General features: G+C 34.8%; 1 protein-coding gene across 4 annotated transcripts in view; it reads right to left on the bottom strand.

Moving 5' to 3' along the window:
* Positions 1 to 20,027, bottom strand: part of SBF2 (SET binding factor 2) — a 466,008-nt gene that overhangs the window by 216,677 nt on the left and 229,304 nt on the right. For 3 of the 4 annotated variants that reach the window (XM_034995316.1, XM_034995317.1, XM_034995318.1), the window contains exons 4-6: positions 19,001 to 19,123; positions 17,483 to 17,593; positions 15,448 to 15,553 (exon numbers count right to left, since the gene is read on the bottom strand). In XM_034995316.1, the coding sequence (XP_034851207.1) occupies positions 15,448 to 15,553; positions 17,483 to 17,593; positions 19,001 to 19,123 (340 nt within the window). Of the gene's footprint in view, positions 1 to 15,447; positions 15,554 to 17,482; positions 17,594 to 19,000; positions 19,124 to 20,027 lie in introns of those variants that run through there. The other variant, XM_034995319.1, reaches the window with a different exon arrangement.

Below are 20,027 nucleotides of genomic sequence, written 5' to 3'. Positions count from 1 at the left end.
ATACTGTACTTACTAAAACAGGATTTAAGTTAGGATTTATATTTGAAATGAGTTAGGGACAATATTCTAGTGCTCAAAGGGGAAGTTTTCCATTATCCAGAAAATAATATAGTATATACATACAAATAATTTACCCATGTCTAACTGAAGATTACTTAAATTTTGTATTCTTAAATATCACATGCTTTCTTGAGTTTCAGATAATTAACAATCTCAAATATTTTAAGAAATTAATGCTTTTATTCCTAAATAGCAATGTTTCTTGCTGTGTTTATACCTATGCAGTTATTGAGAAATTCAATTTCTTTGAACTACAAGTCATAATCAGTTTTCTACATAATCTTGAATTGTTTCCTAGTCTTTGGTAGTCAATGTCCATCTAAAGCTGCACAATAACGGTAGAGAAGACAAACAAACATTCCAGTGATAATTACTACTGATTTCACTACAATGGTTCACACACATCCTGTTGATTATTCAAATAGTAAAACATTCTGAAAAATTACTTCCGATCTTAACTTTTCTTTAGGGGTTAAAGTTCTAGAATTCATAACATCACACATTAACAAATGTATTTACTTCCTGTTTTGAAAAAACAACACCAAAAACTTTTCTCCAGAATTGTCTCCTTTGCTTGAATAATAATGATATGTTGCACAGATACAACACTATGTCTCTGTTCAAACGGGCAAATTGAGGAACTGAAGGCCATGGTTTCAAGACAGGATATATGTTAGGAAAGCTTAAACAATTTATTATAGTTCTTTTACATAAATCCACAACAGAGAAAATGATATAATAATGGTCATGACTTAACACAAGTCAAGGAAAAGGAGATTTCTCATTTATTTGATCAGTATCTCTCAAGTAACTACCATGTTTCAGGCACTGGGAATATAGAAATAAAGAAAAACAAGATCTCTACCTTCACAAATTAACTAAAGCTTTATATAGGTTTATATAGTTTAGTTTTATAACTATCACTGAGAGGCAATGTTTAATACGTTACAAATTCAGTGTATCATTTCCAAATATATTAGAAATGGAAATCTAAGTAAAAAATAGTTTAAAAGGTAACTGAATTGGGCAACCATGTATATTTTAGCGGTTATGAACATAGGCTTATTCCCTTGAGTGTGACATGAATTAAACATACTTTATGGACCTATAAATAGGAAGTCAATTAACAAATACATATGGCCACAAATAATTCAAATTTAATTGTGTTTATCCCAAGTAATCCATAAATGGCCCAACTCAACCAAAACCGTGTAAAAAGGTACAACGCATTTCTTTTCTTGTTTAACCCTACAATTGATTCTGAGTCTGGGGTAATTAAAACAGATTACTCCAATCCCAAATGGCCCAGATTCTAGTCTGTGCCAGTTCTGACCGACCAGGTTTTAAAATCTCCTTAACATCTACATTTAAGCAGGAAGCAAAAGAGGTCTTGGGAATAGAATAGCAAACAAAGGGGAAGGATAATATATTGAGTAACTGAAGAGTTAAAGCAAGGATCAAACAAGAGGGAATTACCTTGGCAGAAACAACTCTTAATTAAAACTTCTTCCTTTCTTCTCCTCTTTCCTTTTTTCCTCCACTGTTAAGCCTTTACCGAGCTGCTGAGATATGTAAGAAATTGCTAAACTCTAAGGATAGATATAAAGAAATGGGAGGCAGGCTCATAAGAGCTCACAGTTCACTGAAGATGGAAGGTTGGTAAGTAAATAATTAAACACAACAGAATAGGGACATGTACAAACTGCTACAGAGCACAGAAAAAGAAGGTAATTTATCCTGCCATCATTTGTAAGTTGCATACTTCAATAATGGAGTACCCATATTTGGTAAGAATATTAATCCCTAAGTGCTGAAAGCAAAATGAAATTTTGGACAAGAGAATTTTGTGAGAAAGGACAACTCTTCTTTTTTTTTTTTTTAAGACTTTATTTATTCATTTGAGAGGAGAGAGAGAGAGGAGAGCCCCAGCGGTGGGGAAGGGAAGAAGGAGAGGGAGAAGCAGACCCCCTGCTGAGCAGGGAGCCTGAAGCCAGCTAGATTCCAGGACCCTGAGATCATGACCTAAGCCAAAGGCAGACACTTAACCCCAACTAAGCCACCCACTTTTTTTTTTATTATTATGAAGGACAACTCTTAATGGCTATCTTGCCTCAAATCATTTGCATTCATTAAAAGATAACTCAATACAAAGATAGAGATAACTATTTAATAATAGCATTTAAGCACCAGGAAAGGAAAAGGGAGAAGATAGTTTTGAACCAGGATTCTTCTGAACTGTCCTCAAATTATATCATGTAGCAACCACATGCTTTATTAATGCGTAATTCCAGCAAGGGTAGTACACTAGTCAATAAGCACTCAACTGGTCACTGTCAGTCAGTCTTTGGTATTTTAAAAATGGCTAGCTTTACAAAACTAGCATAAATACTTAATCTTTAATTGTCAAAAGAAAAGCAATGAATTTCCTGATCACAGTCTATTTCCTACAACTTAAGTCTCATCAAACCTCTTACTATTTTATGAAGACCTTTTTTATGCTCTATACCATTGCTTATGTTCTTCCTTCGGTCTGTAATGCCCTTTGTCCTCTTTTCTAGCTAGTAAGGTATCTCTTGGTATCTCTCTTGGCTCTTGGTATCTATTTATTTTTTAAATTCTTGTAAAACTTGTCACTTCAGGAATAATTATATAGTGTTATAGACAGAAGCTTTCCCAGGGAAAGACAAAAGAGAATACCAAAATTTTTCCATTAAAATATTCAAAAGTAAAAGTAACTTTCTGAATTGAAAATTACAGCTATATTCAACATTTTAAGTATGTTTATGTAAAAGGTAAAAATAATGTTTATAAGATAAACTGAAGAAAAATTCTGGCTATTTTAATAATTTTTAAAGCATCTATATTTAGTATTAGAGACAATCAACACAGAAATATTGAGCTAATAATAGTTAATGAAAAACTGGCTAAAGTTAATCTAAGTAAGCAAAAAGAAAGTATGCATGTAAAAAAAAGTTCATACCAAGACTGAATCATGAGGAAATATAAATTTTGAGCAGACCAATAATGAGTAAGGAGATTGAAACAGTAATCAAAACTTCCCAACAAAGAAAAGTTGAGGGCTAGATGGTTTCACTGGTAAATTCTATCAAACACTTAAAGAAGAATTAATACTAATGCTTCTCATATTTTCAAAAAAATTGAAGAGGAGGGAACACTCCCAAACTAATTTTACAAGGCCAGCATTACCCTGATAACAAAGCCAGATAAGGACACTATAAGAAAAGAGACTCTTAATCACAGGCTAATATCCCTGATGAATAGATGCAAAAATTCTCAATAAAATACCTGCAAACTGAATTCAGCATCACATTAAAAGGATCAAACACAATCATCAAGCAGGATTTATATCTGGGATGTAAGGGTAGTTCAACATACACAAATCAGTCAACGTGATATACCACATTAATAGAATGAAAGATTTAAAAATCACATGGTCATCTCAATAGAAGCAGAAAAAGCATTTGACAAAATTCAACATCTTTTCATGATAAAAATTCTCAACAAATTGGGCATAGAAGGAATGTACCTCAACATAATAAATACTATACATGGCAAGTCCACAGCTAACATCTTACTCAATTGTAAAAGGTTGCAAGCTTTCCTGGTAAGATAAGAAATAAGACAAGGGTGTCCACTCTTACCATTCAATTCAACATAGTACTAGAAATCCTAGTCAGAGCAATTAGGGAAGAAGAAAAAATAAAAAGCATCCACATAAGAAAGAAACAAGTAAAACTGTCTCTATAGATGATATGATCTTATACAGAGAAAATCCTAAAGACTCTACCAAAGAACTATTACAGCTAATAAACTAATTCAGTAAGTTGCAGGGTACAAAGTCAACATACAAAAATAAGTTGCATTTCTATACCCTAACAAAAAACTATCTGAAAAGGAAATAAAACAATCCCATTTATAACAGCATCAAAAATAATTAAAAACTCAGGGACAAATGTCTAACAGACACATGAAAAAATGTTCAACATCACTTGGCATCAGGGAAATACAAATCAAAACCACAATGTGATACTACCTCACACCAGTCAGAATGGCTAAAATTAGCAAATCCGGAAACAACAGATGTTGGCAAGGATGTGGAAAAAGGGCAGCCCTCTTACACTGCTGGTGGGAATGTGAACTGGTGCAGCTACTCTGAAAAACAGTGTGGATATTCCTCAAAAAAAGTTAAAAATAAAACAACCCTAAGACCCAGCAATTGCACTACCAGATATTTACCGAAAGGATACAAAAATAGTGATTCAAAGGGCACATGCACCCCAATGTTTATAGCATCAATGTCCACAATAGCCAAAATATGGAAAAGAGCCCAGATGTCCATCAACACATGAATGAATAAAGAAGATGTGGTATGTGTATACACACACACAAGGGAATATTACTCAGCCATCAAAAAGAATGAATTCTTGCCATTTGCAATGACGTGGAGAGAACTACAGTATCATGCTAAGTGAAGTAAGTCAGTCAGAGAAAGACAAATACCATATGATTTCACTCATGTGGAATTTAAGAAACAAAACAGATGAACATAGGGGAAGGGAAGGAAAAATAAAAGATGAAAACAGAGAGGGAGGCAAATCATGAGACTCTTAATCACAGGAAACAAACTGAAGGTCGCTGGAGGGGAGGTGGGTGGGGGCATGGGGTAACTGGCTGATGGGCATTAAGGAGGGCACTTGATGTAATGAGCATTAGGTGTTATATGCAACTGCTGAATCACTAAATTCTACTCCTGAAACTAATAATAACTATATGTTAACTAAATTGAATTTAAATAAAAAAATTTTTAAAAACTTAGGGATAAGGAGATGAAAGATCTGTATGTTAAAACCCACAAGACTTTGATGAAAGAAACTAAAGAAGACACAAATAAGTGGAATGATATCCTGTGTTTATGAATCAGAAGAATTAATATTGTTAAAATGTTCACACTACCCAAAACCATCTATGGATTCAATACAAACTCTATCAAAATTCTAATGACATTTTTCACAGAAACAGAAAAAAAAATCCTAAAATTTATATGGAACCATTAAAGATCCCAAATAGCCAAAGCAATTCTGAGAAACAACAAAGCTGGAAGCATCACAATTCTTGATTTAAAACTGCATTACAAAGCTAAAGTAATAAAAATAGTATGGCACTGTCATAAAAACAAACACACAAATCAATGGAAAAGAAATGAGATCATAGAAATAAACTCACACATATAAGGTCAATGAATATTTGAGTCAGGAATATTCAATGGGGAAAAGATAATCTCTTCAATAAATGGTGCTGCGAAAACTTGATACTCACGTGCAAAAGAATGAAACTGGTCCCCTATCTCACATCACTCACAAAAAATAACTCAAAATGGATTAAATACATAAACATAAGAACCCAAACTATAAAACTACTAGAGGAAAACATAGAGGAAAGGCTCCTTTACATTGGTTTTGGCAATGATTTTTTCAATGGGATACCAAAAGAAAAAATAAACAAGTGGGACAACATTAAACTAAAAAGTTTCTCCACAGGTAAAGAAATAAATCAGCAAAATGAAAAGGCAACCTACAGAATAGGAGAAAATATATGCAAACCATCTACCTGATAAGGGAATAATATCTAAAAAATATAAGGAACACATACAACTTGATAGCAAAACAAACAAAAACCACCTATCTGATTAAAAACTGGGCAAAGGACTTGAATGGATATTTTTCCAAAGACATATAAATGCCATGAAAAGATGCTTAGCATCACTAATCATCAGGGAAATGCAAATCAAAACCACAGTGAGTTATCATCTTACATTTGTCAGAATGATTACTAAAAAGACAAGAGGTAACAAGTGTTGGCAAGGCGGTGGAGAAAAGGTATCCTGTGAGTAGGATGCAGCCATTATGGAAAACAGTATGGAGGTACCTGAGGAAATTAGAAATAGAACTGAAATAAGTCAATCAGAGAAAGACAAGTATCATATGATCTCACTGATATGAAGAATTTGAGAAACAAGACAGAGGATCAAAGGGGAAGGGAGGGAAAAATAAAACAAGACAAAACCAGAGAGGGAGATAAACCATAAGAGACTCTTAATCTCAGGAAACAAACTGAGGGTTGCTGGAGTGGAGGCGAGTGGGTGGGTGGGGTGATTGGGTGATTGGGTGATGGACACTGGGGAGGGTATGTGCTATGGTGAGCACTGTGAATTGTGTAAGACTGACGAATGACAGACCTGTACCCCTGAAACAAATAATACATTATATGTATATAAAAAAAAAAAGAACTACCATATGATCCAGCAATCCCACTTCTGATTATATATCCTAAAGAAATGAAATCCCTATCTCAAAGAGATATCTACATTCCCATGTTCATTATAGCATTATTCATAACAGCCAAGACATGGAAATAATCTATGTGTCCATCAATAGATAAATGAATAAAGAAAATACATGTAATACAATGGAATGTTATTTAGCCATAAAAAGGAAGGAAATCCTTTTTTGTGACAACACGGATAGACCTTATAGGCATTATGTTAAGTGAAACAAGTCAGACAGAGAAAGATAAATACTCTATGTTTTCACTTATATGTGGAATTAAAAAAAACAAAAAAAAGCTGAATTCAGACAGGAATAGAGAGTAGAATGGTGGTTACCAGAGACTCGGGGGTGTGAGAAATGGGAGATGCTAGTCAAAGGGTACAAATTCTAGGTATAAGATGAATAAATTCTGGGGCTCTAATGTACAGCACGGTGATTATAATTAACAATACTGTATTATATACTTAAAAGTTGTTAAGAGATCTTAAAGATTATCAGCATACACATAAAAATGATAATTATGTGAGGGGACAAAGGTGTTAACTAACCTTACTGTAGTAAACATTTCACAATATATACTTGCATCAAGTCATCACATGTAAACCTTAAACTTACATAACCTATGTGTCAATAATACCTCAATAAAGCTGGGAAAAAAAGTGTAAGTACAGATGATACAAGACTACTGTTGTTTAACTATCAAAACAGTGATAATAGCTGAAGGTCCAAAATCATTTTAGTCTGTGACTTTAAAAATGTGAAATAAAGGGCGCCTGGGTGGCTCAGTCAGTTAAGCGTCTGCCTTCAGCTCAAGTCATGATCCCAGGGTCCTGGGATCGAGCCCTGCATCACACACCCCGCTCAGCGGGGAGCCTGTTTCTCGCTCTCCTACTTCCCCTGCCTGTCTCTCACTCTGTCAGATAAAATAAATAAAATCTTTAAAATAAAAAAGTCTAATAAATAATATACTGTAAAAACCTGGGGAATAAGTATTCTAAAACTAGTGTATTTGCTGTTAAAATCCAAATTATAGCTAAACAGATATAGCAAAACATATCATGAGAATTTCACAAAATTATTTGGGTTAAGGAGGGACATCTGAGTTAAACAGCTATGGATTAGATGAAAAAATGAGATGGGCTATAAAACCCAGTCCTGTGAATACAATCTTACTAACATTAAAAAAAACAAAAACAAAAACCCTGCAGTTTTCCACACTTAAGATACAAATCTTCAGGTAAACAAAAATAGTTCACATAGGCTACTAGGAACAAAGAAACAAATAAGATGGCAAGTAAGAGATGAAGGGTGATTGACAGGAAATTATGGGGTGATGGTAGAAGTCCACATAATTATTTCAGGCAAACACAGAGACATCTCAAACTATGAAAAACAAATTCATTATCCTAACAATCCTTGGAGAGAAGAACCAAGGAAATGCTATCATTAGATTTAGACCTTCCACAGGAAAATGGTCAAGGCTACAAAAGAATCTTAGTCTTATCTGCTTCCTCTCTGTGCTTTATAAAATCCACCACCACCATCTCACCCCCAACCCAGGTAGTGAACTCTGATAATGGTCTAATATTGGCCTTCAACAACAGTCCAACCAAAATGACCGGTGATAAGAACATGCCTTTAGTCAGAATTATCAGTACCACATGTTCTGGAAACTACAACTCTGCACATGGCGCTGTTTTAGAGGCATCCTTCTTTCTCCTTCCCTTTCTTATCTTTTCCTTATTTTTTCCCTGAAAAATTAAATTTTGAATATGTAAGCAAAAGATAATTCAGCTCAAACATACTAGAGAGTAAAATAATGAAATCTGATCTTCAAATGACTAATAATCATACATCCTGGCACACTTCATCCATACCTAGAACATCTAATGAAATACGATTGCCATTTTCTTCATGACTAATAGATTCACTCATTTATTCAAAAAATATTAATGTCTTCTGAGTCCAAGGTACTATGCCAAATATAGAGGACACACAGAATAATAAGAAAGTTCTTAAAGCTCACAGTCTTATTAACTCCTTATTAATAGGGGAAAAGCATGGAGGAGAATTTCCATACCATCCCTGAAGACATCTGGGAATCAACACAACAGCCCTGTACTGCCTACTTCTAGACTTCCTATTATCTGAGGATAAAATGTCTAATTTGTTCAAGCACTGTACTTTTTAAAAAAATAAAAGTTAGGTATATATATAAAAAGTTAAAATAGTTTTATAAGTTTAAGATTTTATTTATTTATTTGAGAGAGAGAGAAAGAAAGAGCACAATTGGGGAGGAGAAGCAGAGAGAGAGGGAAAATGAGTGCAGAGCCCAAGGCAGGGCTCAATCCCAAGACCCCTGAGATCATGACCTGAGCCGAAATCAAGAGTCAGGCGCTTAACTGACTGAGCCATCCAGGCGCCCCTAGTTTTATAAGTTGTTTAAAAAATATTTTTATTGAAAGATTAAACACAAAAATAGAAAATCATACAAATACAATGGATGGCTTAAGGAATTATCTTACAAACACTACTTAAGTCAACAAAGAGAACTTTGCCAGCAACCCGAAAGGCCCCTTCTATGTGCCCCCAATCAGAACTACCTCTCTACTGCCATAAGTAACCCTTATCTTGACTTTATTCTATTAACCATTTTCCTGATTTTTTCTATAGTTTTATCACCCAAATGTGCATTCCTAGACACTATAGTTCAATCTCTCTATTAAAAAGGAGATTTTTAAACAGATTTTATTTACTTATTTGAGAGTGAGAGAGATCATAGAGAGAGGAAGAGGGAGAAGCAGACTCGCTGCTGAGCAGAGAGCCTGACACAGCACTTGAACCCAGGAACCTGAGATCACAACCTGAGCCGAAGGCAGACATCCAACTGACTGAGCCACCCAGGAGCCTCCAAAATGGAATGTTTTAAATCTCTTTTAATCTAGAGGTTACTCCTCCATTCCTTTCCTTTCCTTTCCTTATAATTTATTTGTTAAAGAACCTGGGACATTTGACCAATAGACTTTTTGCAAACACAGATTTTTTTTTTTAAGTTTTTAATTTTAATTCCAGTATAGTTAACATACAGTGTTATATTAGTTTCAGGTGTACAATGCAGTGATTCAACAAGTCTATACATTACTCAATGCTCATCATGATAAGTGTACTCTTAATCCCCTTACCTATTTCCCCCATCCTCCCACCCACCTCCCCTCTAGTAAACATCAGTTTGTTCTCTATAGTTAAGAGTATGTTCCTTGGTTTCTCTTTCTTTTTTTCTTTGCTTGTTTCTTAAATTCCACATATAAGTGAAATCATATGGTATTTGTCTTTCTCTGACTTATTTTGCTTAACATTACACTCTCTAGCTTCATCCATGTTGTTGCAAATGCAAGGTTTCATTCTTTTTTATGGCTGAATATTTCATTGTATATATATATATATATACCACATTTTCTAAGAACCTAGATTTTGACAATTGCAATCTTGTGTAGTACACTATGTTCTCCTATCTTCTGTATTTTCTGCAATCGGATTTAATCCCTCCGGCAAAACTACAGGTAGTGTTTGGCAAGGCTAGATATATTTGTTTGTTTTCCTTCCTATGATAATACTTGTTGATGCTCAGATCTTCATTTACTAAACTGTAAAATGATGTTCTAGTACTATAATTCTTTTCATTTATTGATAGAACACTTTTAAAAAGAGACAATTCCCCTAATCTACTATTACATTACCCTGTACTGCAATCCATATAGACAAAACAGAATAAATGCTGCATTCTTTTCCTTTATTGATAAGTTTTCAAGATAACAAATCATTTCCCTGTCATATTCTAAGGTAATAATTTTTCATTTAATGTTATCATGAATTCATAGATTTAAAAATATTTGCTGGGGGCAGCTGGGCGGCTCAGTCAGTTAGGTGTCAACTCTTGGTTTTGGCTCATGTCAAGATCTCGGGGTTGTGAGATTGAGCCCCGTGTTGGACTCTGCGCTCAGCATGTAGTCTGCTTCAGATTCTCTTCCTCTCCCCTTCCCAACATGCTCTTTCTCTCTCTCTCTCAAATACATAATCTTTAAAAAAATTTTTAATTAAAAAATTTTAACAAGATAAAAATATTTGCTGGGTTTCAACCAACTGCAATTGTCACCATTTATGAAGCTCAAATTATACCATCCTGGATCCATCACAAGTCTCTTCAGGATGGCTCCTGAATTCCTTTGACAAGGCCCTAATAATTTTTTCTCTATTGAGCTATAATTCATAGACCATAAAACTCACCCTTATATAGTGTATACAGTTCAGCGGTGGTTAGCACAGCCACAGGTTGTAAAATCATCACCAGTCTCTAACTCTTAAAAAAATTTCATGTCTGAAGAGAAACCCCATTTTCATTATCAGTCACTTCATTGTCCCCTCCCCACCAGCTCCTGGCAACCACTAATCTCCTTCCTGTCTCGATGGATTTGCCTATTGTAGACAGTTCATATAAATGGAATCATAAAATATATGGCCTTTTGAGTCTTGCCTCTTTCACTTTTACATACTGTTTTCAAGATTTGTCCATTTGTAGCATGTATCAACAATCCATTCCTTTTTATGGCTGAATATTATTCCATTATGTGGATATACCACCATTTGTTTATCCATTTATGAATTGATGGACATTTGGGTTGTTTCCATTTTTTGGCTATCATGAATAATGCTGCTTTGAACATTCATGTACAAGTTTTTATATGAATATATGTTTTCAATTCACTTGTAGAATTTGATATATTTTTACATATATATATATATATATATACCTACTGTAAACCATCACCACAATCAAGATAATGAACACAAACATCCCAAATTTTCCTCATATCTCTTTGTAATCCCTCTCTTCCCACCCCCAAGGCAACCAGTGACCTGTTTCTTTTTTTTTTTATTTTTATTTATTTTATTTTATTTATTTATTTTTTTAAAAGATTTTATTTATTTATTTGACAGAGTGAGAGACAGCGAGAGAGGGAACACAAGCAGTGGGGGAGTGGGAGAGGGAGAAGCAGGCTTCCTGCCGAGCAGGGAGCCTGATGCGGGGCTCAATCCCAGGACCTTGGGATCATGACCTGAGCCGAAGGCAGACGCTTAACGACTGAGCCACCCAGGCGCCTCAATCCCTGTTTCTTTTTTTTTTTTTAAAGATTTTATTTATTTATTTGACAGAGAGAGACACAGTGAGAGAGGGAACACAAGCAGTGGGGGAGTGGAGGGGGGAGAGGCAGGCTTCCCGCCGAGCGGGGAGCCCGATGCGGGGCTCGATCCCAGGACCCTGGGACCATGACCTGAGCCGAAGGCAGACGCTTAATGACTGAGCCACCCAGGCGCCCCCAGTGACCTGTTTCTATTACTACAGATGAGACTGCATTTTCTTGAACTTTATAGAAACCAAATCATATAGTATGCATTCTTTTTTGTATGGCTTTAAATTCAGCATAATTATTTTCAGATTAACCTATGCTGTATCAATAATTCATTACTTTGTATTGTTTAGTAGCATTCCACTGTATGGATATATCAGAGAATATTTATCCATTACCATCACCATTATCCACTGCCATTGATGGACACTGATCTTGTTCCCAGTTTTTTACTATTATAAAAATGTGGATATGAACATTCATGTACAAGTATTTTATGGACAATGTTAAAGCATTTTCTTTAGGTAAATGGAGTAAAAGGCTTAGGAGTGGAATGGCTGGATTATTTGGTTTATTTAACTTTTTTAGAAAGTTAAAACTGTGCTCCAATTCACATTCTCATCAGAAGTGATTTAAATATACAATTCCTCTACAACTCTGCCAATATTCAGGCAGCTCTCTGAAAAGCTGGAATGCTGTTTTTCCTCTCGATATGCCCCAAGTTGTGCACCTTCTCCCAACTGCGACAAACAGTGATGGTACAGCAAGTTACCCTTCACTCTTCTTTGTTCTCAGTGGTATCCAAACCGTGCTGATCCAGTCAGGGCTCCAAATGAGGTGAGACAGTCTCACCCTCAGGCAGCCCTCCACAAAGCTAGAAAAAGGCATGCATACTCCATTGTTCTCCTTCTCCCTCCCAAGGAGAAGCTGCAAGTCGGGGGGTCCTCTCCCAGCACTGAGCTCTGCTGGCTTAGGGGAGAGGCTGACAGGGTAAAGTGAAATTGCTCTTCTTACCCATTTTAAAACGTGTCTGTTCTCAGCTTTGTGATCATCTGGGGTATTGCACATTCATAGCTAGATTCTGGAATTCTCATTTGGGTATTTTGGTCAGTATATCATCATTAAAGCAATGTTTCTGTGGAAGGAAAAGGACTAGGACTTCTTATGCTGCCATCTTGCTGATGTCACTCCCCAAATTCTCATTCTTGACTGTTTGTCTCCTTCACTATTTTAAGCACAATTATTTTTTTTTTTAAGATTTTATTTATTTATTTGACAGAGAGAGACAGCAAAAGCAGGAACACAAGCAGGGGGAGTGGGAGGGGGAGAAGCAGGCTTCCTGCTGAGCAGGGAGCCCGATGTGGGGCTCGATCCCAGGACCTTGGGATCATGACCTGAGCCGAAGGCAGACGCTTAACAACTGAGCCACCCAGGCGCCCCAAGCACAATTATTTTAATATGTGAATTTGATAACTATTTTCCGGTGCCCCTATGGGTTTTTATATTGTCTATGGTTTCTTCTATATTTCTTTCATATAGGATTAGTCCTCATATTTCTGGTTATTTTTGATTGAGTGCTGGGCATATATATATGAAATTCTGTAGACATACTGAAGACCTAGAATACAGTTATCTTGTTCCAGAGAGGAATTTACTTTTACTTGTACTATAGGGCTAGAGACAGTAGCACCAAGGATCACGATAATCCATTTCAGGGAACTGAAATGATTTCAAGTTCCACTTCAGTTCCTCAAGGGACCTTGTGTGGTTTACTTGTGATTTCTCATTCCTAGGTTGTGGTCCCTTGCAGTCCCAACTCAAAGCAGGAGAGCTTTATAAAGAAATCTCCCTTGGTAAAACCTGAACTCAGTTTTCCCGTTCCGTATGGGATAGCAATACTGCTGTGATCAGCTTTTCAGTTACTTCTTCCAAAATCAACAGATGCTCTGGGAAAAACTGGTCCCAAATGTCTGGCTCACTTCTCTAAGTTTCCTTTAGTATCTTTACTGCCTCTGATGCTTTCAAATAGATGATGTTTATATTTACATAGTTTTTCAAGTAGTCTTTGTTAAGAGGGTTAGTCTAAATTATATAGACCACTGTTACTTGAAGAAAGGTCCAGGTTTTATATATTTATACTTTATCTATAGTAGTTTTTCTCAGTGGGCGTGCTACCGGTGTTTCTGAGGTAAAAACTCTCTGGTACACATACATCATGCATGACAGATGTTTAATAGCCCTAGTCCTGGGCACTAAATGCCAGTAACATCCCTTCCCTCCCCCTTGTCAAATCATTATAAAAACTCAAAAAAATAACAGGCTTATAAAGCACTCATTAAGATAAAAGGTGGATTACTTTGTGTCATTATTTTTGTTCCTCTTAATGGTAAATCTTTGTTTTGACTGACCCTTGTATGGGGTATATAGCCTCTTCTAAAAGTAAAAAAGTCACGTGAATAGTGCTTGGCTAAAATCAACTAAGTCAATGGTTAGTAGGGACCATGGACAGGCTGCAGATAACCCATGAACTCCCTAAAATTATTTCTAAAAGTTTATGGAAAGTATTTAATCAACAAGATAGTCTTTAGAGAACCACCACCAGGGAGAGTTTATCTGTTTCACATATTAAGAAAAAAATAGCTTTAATTAAATTAGGACTTAGTTGAAATGACTCAGTGAGTAGTAGAATATTTCGGAGGGGAAAGAACAAAGGATAGGTAATTTTTTAGTGTTTGAACTCCTGATATAATGGGGGGGAAACTACTACTTTGGGATTGGTATCACCATCAATCTTTATTAGGATACTATAAAACTGTATATTTACATTAATTTCTTCTGAGGCTTTCTAAATTTGACAACTGAAGTCACAGCAGAAGAATAAGGATGGGGCCATTAATGAAAAAGGAGTGACAAATTAGAGTGCTGAGCTAGAAGCAAAATTCAACATGAGACAGAAGGGAAACAAGAGGGTAGAAGTTTTGTGTAAGGAACTAGTAATTCCATGGAGAATATGAGCCCTAGGGAAGAGAAGGTTTCAATGTAACTTAAAAAAGACAAAGACAGGGTGGGAGGATGGGTTAGCCTGGTGGTGGGTATTGAGGAGGGCACATTCTGCATGGAGCACTGGGTGTTATGCACAAACAATGAATCATGGAACACTTCATCTAGAACTAATGATGTAATGTATGGGGATTAACATAAGAATAAATAAATAAATAAATAAATAAATAAATAAGATATTTAAAAAAAAAAGACAAAGACAGATGGAGAACACTGACAAAGATTGGATCAAAGAGAATGGGACACTCATATGCAGGCACATATAAAGCACAAGTAAGAGGTAAAGTAAATGGGAATCTCTGACAGCCCTGATCAGAAACATCTTCACTCTAAAGTTATATACTATTCCTTAAACGAAGGACAAGCTGTCCGATGGACAGAATGCACTTTCCGGTGTCCCCCTGCAATTCTTCAGCCTTTCCATTGCTAGAAAATTGGAGATAAAGTTCTGATCCAGATCATGGATTAGAAGGACAGGACTTTTTGTTCCATTTGACAAGGTTTCTACAAAACTAATTCATCTTAGGAAAAGCAAAATATACTATCTATTCATCTTTTAAAGCATAAAGAAAATCTGCCTATTTTCTATATGTCTAATTGACTCCAGAGCAAAAGAGGTCAGAGTTAAAAATTTTTTAAAAAGAATAAGTACCATTTAAGACTAGAACCCACATAATTACGTATTTTATATATCAGATATTTAATCATTAGTTTTTTTTTCTTGATTCATGTCAGGTGATATGAGCTTAAAATAAATCCACAAGAGGACACTGACAATGGGAGAATAAACATACCCAACTGCTGAAACAGGAGAGCCACACTAGTGCCTGTGACAGGAAGACTATCATGCAAAGGAGTCTGGATCAGCTGTCTATCTCCTGCACCCAAGGAAAACAGCTTCTGCAGAATAGAGGAAAAACACACACAGAAACATAAATGATTTCTTTTCAGACATTTTCTTAAGACAAAAAAAAATCCCTTTAAGTTCAATTTTTTAAAATTTCTTTGAAGTTCAAATTTAGAGTTGGTGATAACCCTATAAGATCCAATTAGCAGATGCCAAGAGTAATAATGTAACCGAAAACATTCAAGTTACACTGCGCCCAAATGAACACGGTATAAGAAAATTCAGTAATTAGAAAGTTGAAATTCAATAAATGATGAGATACAAAAATCACTGATAATCATACTTATCTAAAAAATAATAAAATGTTAAAGTCAACATTTTTATGCCAATTATATGTAATAAAACTTGGAGAAACAAAAACTATATAATATGAACCACATATGTAATATTTGTAAGAAGTTCTTATTTTTTTCATTTTTTTTTCTTTCACTTATTTGTCAGAGAGAGAGAGAGAGAGAGAGAGCACATGCAGGGGTCGCGGCAGGCAGAGGGAGAAGCAGGCTCCTCCCTGAGCAAGACACCTGATGCAGGCTCCCCCCTGAGCAAGACTTGATCTCAGGACCCTGGGATTATGACCTGAGCCAAAGGCAGATGCTTAACTGACTGAGCCACCCAGGAGTCCCAATAAAAAGTTTTTTTAATTAAAAAATAAATCAACAAAATAAAGTCAGCATAAATCCCATCATGATAAAGGTCAATGAAACAATTCCACTGCTTTCAGGTTTAGGACCATTTGTGACCAAACTCACATTTTATATTCTACCCTTGGAGTAGAGGGAGAAGATTGAGGAGGCAGGAGGAAAAAAAAGGGATTAAAAACTAAAGAATAACAGAAGATACCAGGTAAGACAAAAGATAGTTAAAAGGCAAAGGGCAAAGAAAATGGATGTCAGTTTCACTGGAAGTACCATCTCTGTCAGACTGAGGAGGATAAACAATGCAATTTTTAGGAGGCTGTCCTCTTCTACAGTATTACACAAGAATAAGCAAAATAAATGATCAACTAATCAGTTTTAGGGCTTAAGGAGAAGAGTCTTTTTTATTTTTTATTTTTAAGTATGGTCCCCTAGAAACATTGAGACACAGAAGTTGAGGTTCTTATATTTCTACTTCAAAGACGAAAATGAAAATCTTTAGACAAACAGGATGAAAAACCCATGACCACTTTGAAAAAGTTTTATTTCAGTAAAAGAATTTAATGTCCTCCTTTAAGGCTAAATATATGACAAAATCCTTGGGAAATTTAAGGGATAGATTATACTTTTTGGAAAAAATCTGTGATTCTGGATGATCATCAACATTATTATTGCTAAAGGCAGCAGACTGAAATTAGAAAAATAAGCACCCTTCTTTCAAAGCTTACATGCAAGTTACTCTATTAAAGATTACAAAGACAGAAAATGGTTTTAGGGTCATGTATAATTGCTGTTATCCAGGGAAATTAATAAATAAATAAACCTATTCAGAAGTAGTCGTAAGTGTTACAAAGAATTATTTTGAGAGTTTTTCTTAATGTTATCTCCTAATTTTTATCACTCAAAAATTTTTTTATATAAGTTAATAAAATGAGCCATAACTACATAGAGGAATAAGAAAGGCAGAAAGAATGCATTTAAATGTTCAGCTTAAAAAAGTGTATTTCCAAGAAAATGTAAACTAGAGTTCAAGTTACACAAAATATGACTTCTAATTATGCTATGTGAAAGGTGAACCCTGAGTTAAAATTAACCTCATGACCTAAGAAAAGAATGGAATCTTGGGTCTCTAGAAGGCAGACCATAGGGACAATGCTTAACTAAGATCCTCTTTAAAATGAAAATATTTAAGGAATTCTTTTTTTTTCTTTTCTTCATAAATTAAATTAACTGGAGGAGAAGAAAAGAGGAACAGGCCCTCTTCATCTCCCTTTTCATTCTATTTACCTGAGACCCTCCAGCCGCTGGGACAAGGCATGCACACAGGTTTGCAATGAGACTTTCCAAGGAGACATTCAGACTGTCCACATACACAGTGTAGATCAAACCTAGGCAAGCCTGCAAAGAGAAGATGCATGTAGTTTTTTCATGGAGAAAGTAAACATTGAAAATAAATTGCTGTGACATCTGCTCCTAGGAAACTTCCCTTTGAAGCCAGTAAAGTATATTCTACAATGACCACAGAATAAATTTTAAGCAGCAAATGTTATTAAGTTTATTAAATTTTCTTCCTTAACCAGAAGCTCTAAATGAGCTTTTGAGATGAGTTTATAAAAAGCAGAAATCTATAATTTGTAAAACAGGTGCTTGTGCTCAGATAACCACTTTAGCAAATTTGTAGGGCTTTAAAACTGTTTTGTCTCTTATTTTGCAAAACTTCAAATTTCAAGATAAAAATTTAAAAATTTTATATTTTTGTGGTTCTTAGAACATTTGTTATACAGAAAAATTTTGTGACTTATTACAGGTTAGCAAAATAGAGACAAGATATGTAAAAACTTTATGCTCAGAAGAAGGTAGGCAGTAAAGTGAAAGACAAAATACAATCTTTATGAATGTTTCAGTTTATTAAAATTTGTGACTCTAAAAAATTAGTATTTGTTAGAAGTTACCCATTATTATTGAAATCTTGACATGAAGTTAATTTTTCTAGAATATACATAATCTCAAAAATATGGAAAAGTTTTCCAGAAATTTCCAAGTCCTTGTGAAATGTTAAGGTATATTTTATACTTTCCAAAGAGATCTGTGATTTTGGACAATAATCAACATTACTATTATTAAAGGTAGCAACTGAAATAAGAAAAATAAGCCCTCTTCTTTCAAAACTTAAATGTATTTATAACTAAATAAAATTTTTTTCTTGCATTTGAAAATTCTGAGTGTCTCAAAAAGGAAAATATCAGGAAGTAAGCAATATTCTAAAGCTATCTTGGCAATCAGAACTATTTCAAATTACAAATATCCATTCTATTTACTTGAGCCTGGTATTCCTCAAAAGAACGGCACGTACTGCATGGAGCACTGGGTGTTATACGCAAACAATGAATCGTGGAACACTACATCAAAAACTAATGATGTAATGTATGGTGATTAACATAACATAATAAAAAAAGAAAAAAAAGAACGTAAATAAAAATAGACAAAGTTGTTATATTACTAACGCATTTTAAATTTGCTATAGGTAATCAAATAATTTTTAGATTCATAAATTTTGGAGTCAGTAGTCATGGGATCTATTTTAAAGCAAACACTGTATATCCTTATAAGTTTAAAAATACATTAACTTAGGTATTTATTTCATCCAACATGAACACATTTTTTCAGTTCACACTATATTTATTTTATTGATGAATCCATAATCAATTTAAAGACATCTTAAATACAAAACCTTGTTACCATGGTTCACTCAAAACAGATTCACACAATAATACAAATCAATAATGACAACTATGAGTTCTTTACCCTAAAAATTTCTGGATAATCTAATCTGGATACCAACACCAGGCTTTTGGGAGCAAACACTTCTGCGGGCTGAATTAAACCAGACACTTCCACTTCACCTTCAATCTCTTCCTTCTTTGTTCCCTAGAAAAAGATGTACTGTAATCAACAGACAGAATTTCCTAGGTTTATAACTCACAAAAAAAAGACATATCACACATTTTCATATAATTTACAAAATCCAAAATTAATTATAAAATATAATTTATAATATAATTTACAAAACTCAAACTAAAAATAAAGACACATACTTTGACAGGAATCTAAGAAGCAAGTAAGTAGGCAAAAAAATTATAAAGGAAGGTATGCTTATTTCACTTTTGAAAAGCTCCTTATGCTGCAGATACAAACCAAAACTTTATGGGAGCATTTGGTTTCTGAGGGAAATACTGATAATCAAAGGTAAAGAATTCAGGGCGCCTGGGTGGCTCAGTCGTTAAGCGTCTGCCTTCGGCTCAGGTCATGATCCCAGGGTCCTGGAATCAAGTCCCACATCGGGCTCCCTGCTCAGCGGGAAGCCTGCTTCTCCCTCTCCCACTCCCCCTGCTTGTGTTCCTGTTCTCGCTGTCTCTCTCTGTCATATAAATAAATAAAATCTTAAAAAAAAAAAGGAAAGAAGATACATTCAAATACCCAAACAACTAAAAATGACACTCACTTAAATGGGAAGTCGGTTTTTAAGGAAAGAAAAGATCTGTTTTAGAAGTAAGGCACTAATTTTTTTTTTCCTACTTGTCCCAGTCTTTCATATCACAAAAATGATGATCATTTAGAATTCCAAGGCTTACAGAATAATCAATGCTCTTAGAAGTAAAGCCCAACTGGCTCTAAATTCCTTTTGCTCATAAGCAACAATGTTGATATTTTGAGAAGAGAAAATATCTTTATACACAAAACTAAGTCTCAGAACATACTTACTACCACTAAACAGTACACTTAATAATGGTTAAAATGGCAAATCTTATGTCATGTATTTTTTAGCACAATA

The sequence above is a fragment of the Mirounga leonina genome, unplaced genomic scaffold (genome assembly GCF_011800145.1).
Source record: "Mirounga leonina isolate KUSES-001 unplaced genomic scaffold, KU_Mleo_1.0 Mir_92, whole genome shotgun sequence".
NCBI lineage: Eukaryota > Metazoa > Chordata > Mammalia > Carnivora > Phocidae > Mirounga > Mirounga leonina.
Note: the sequence above shows the minus strand (reverse complement) of the source record. Positions and strands in the feature narration are given on the sequence as shown.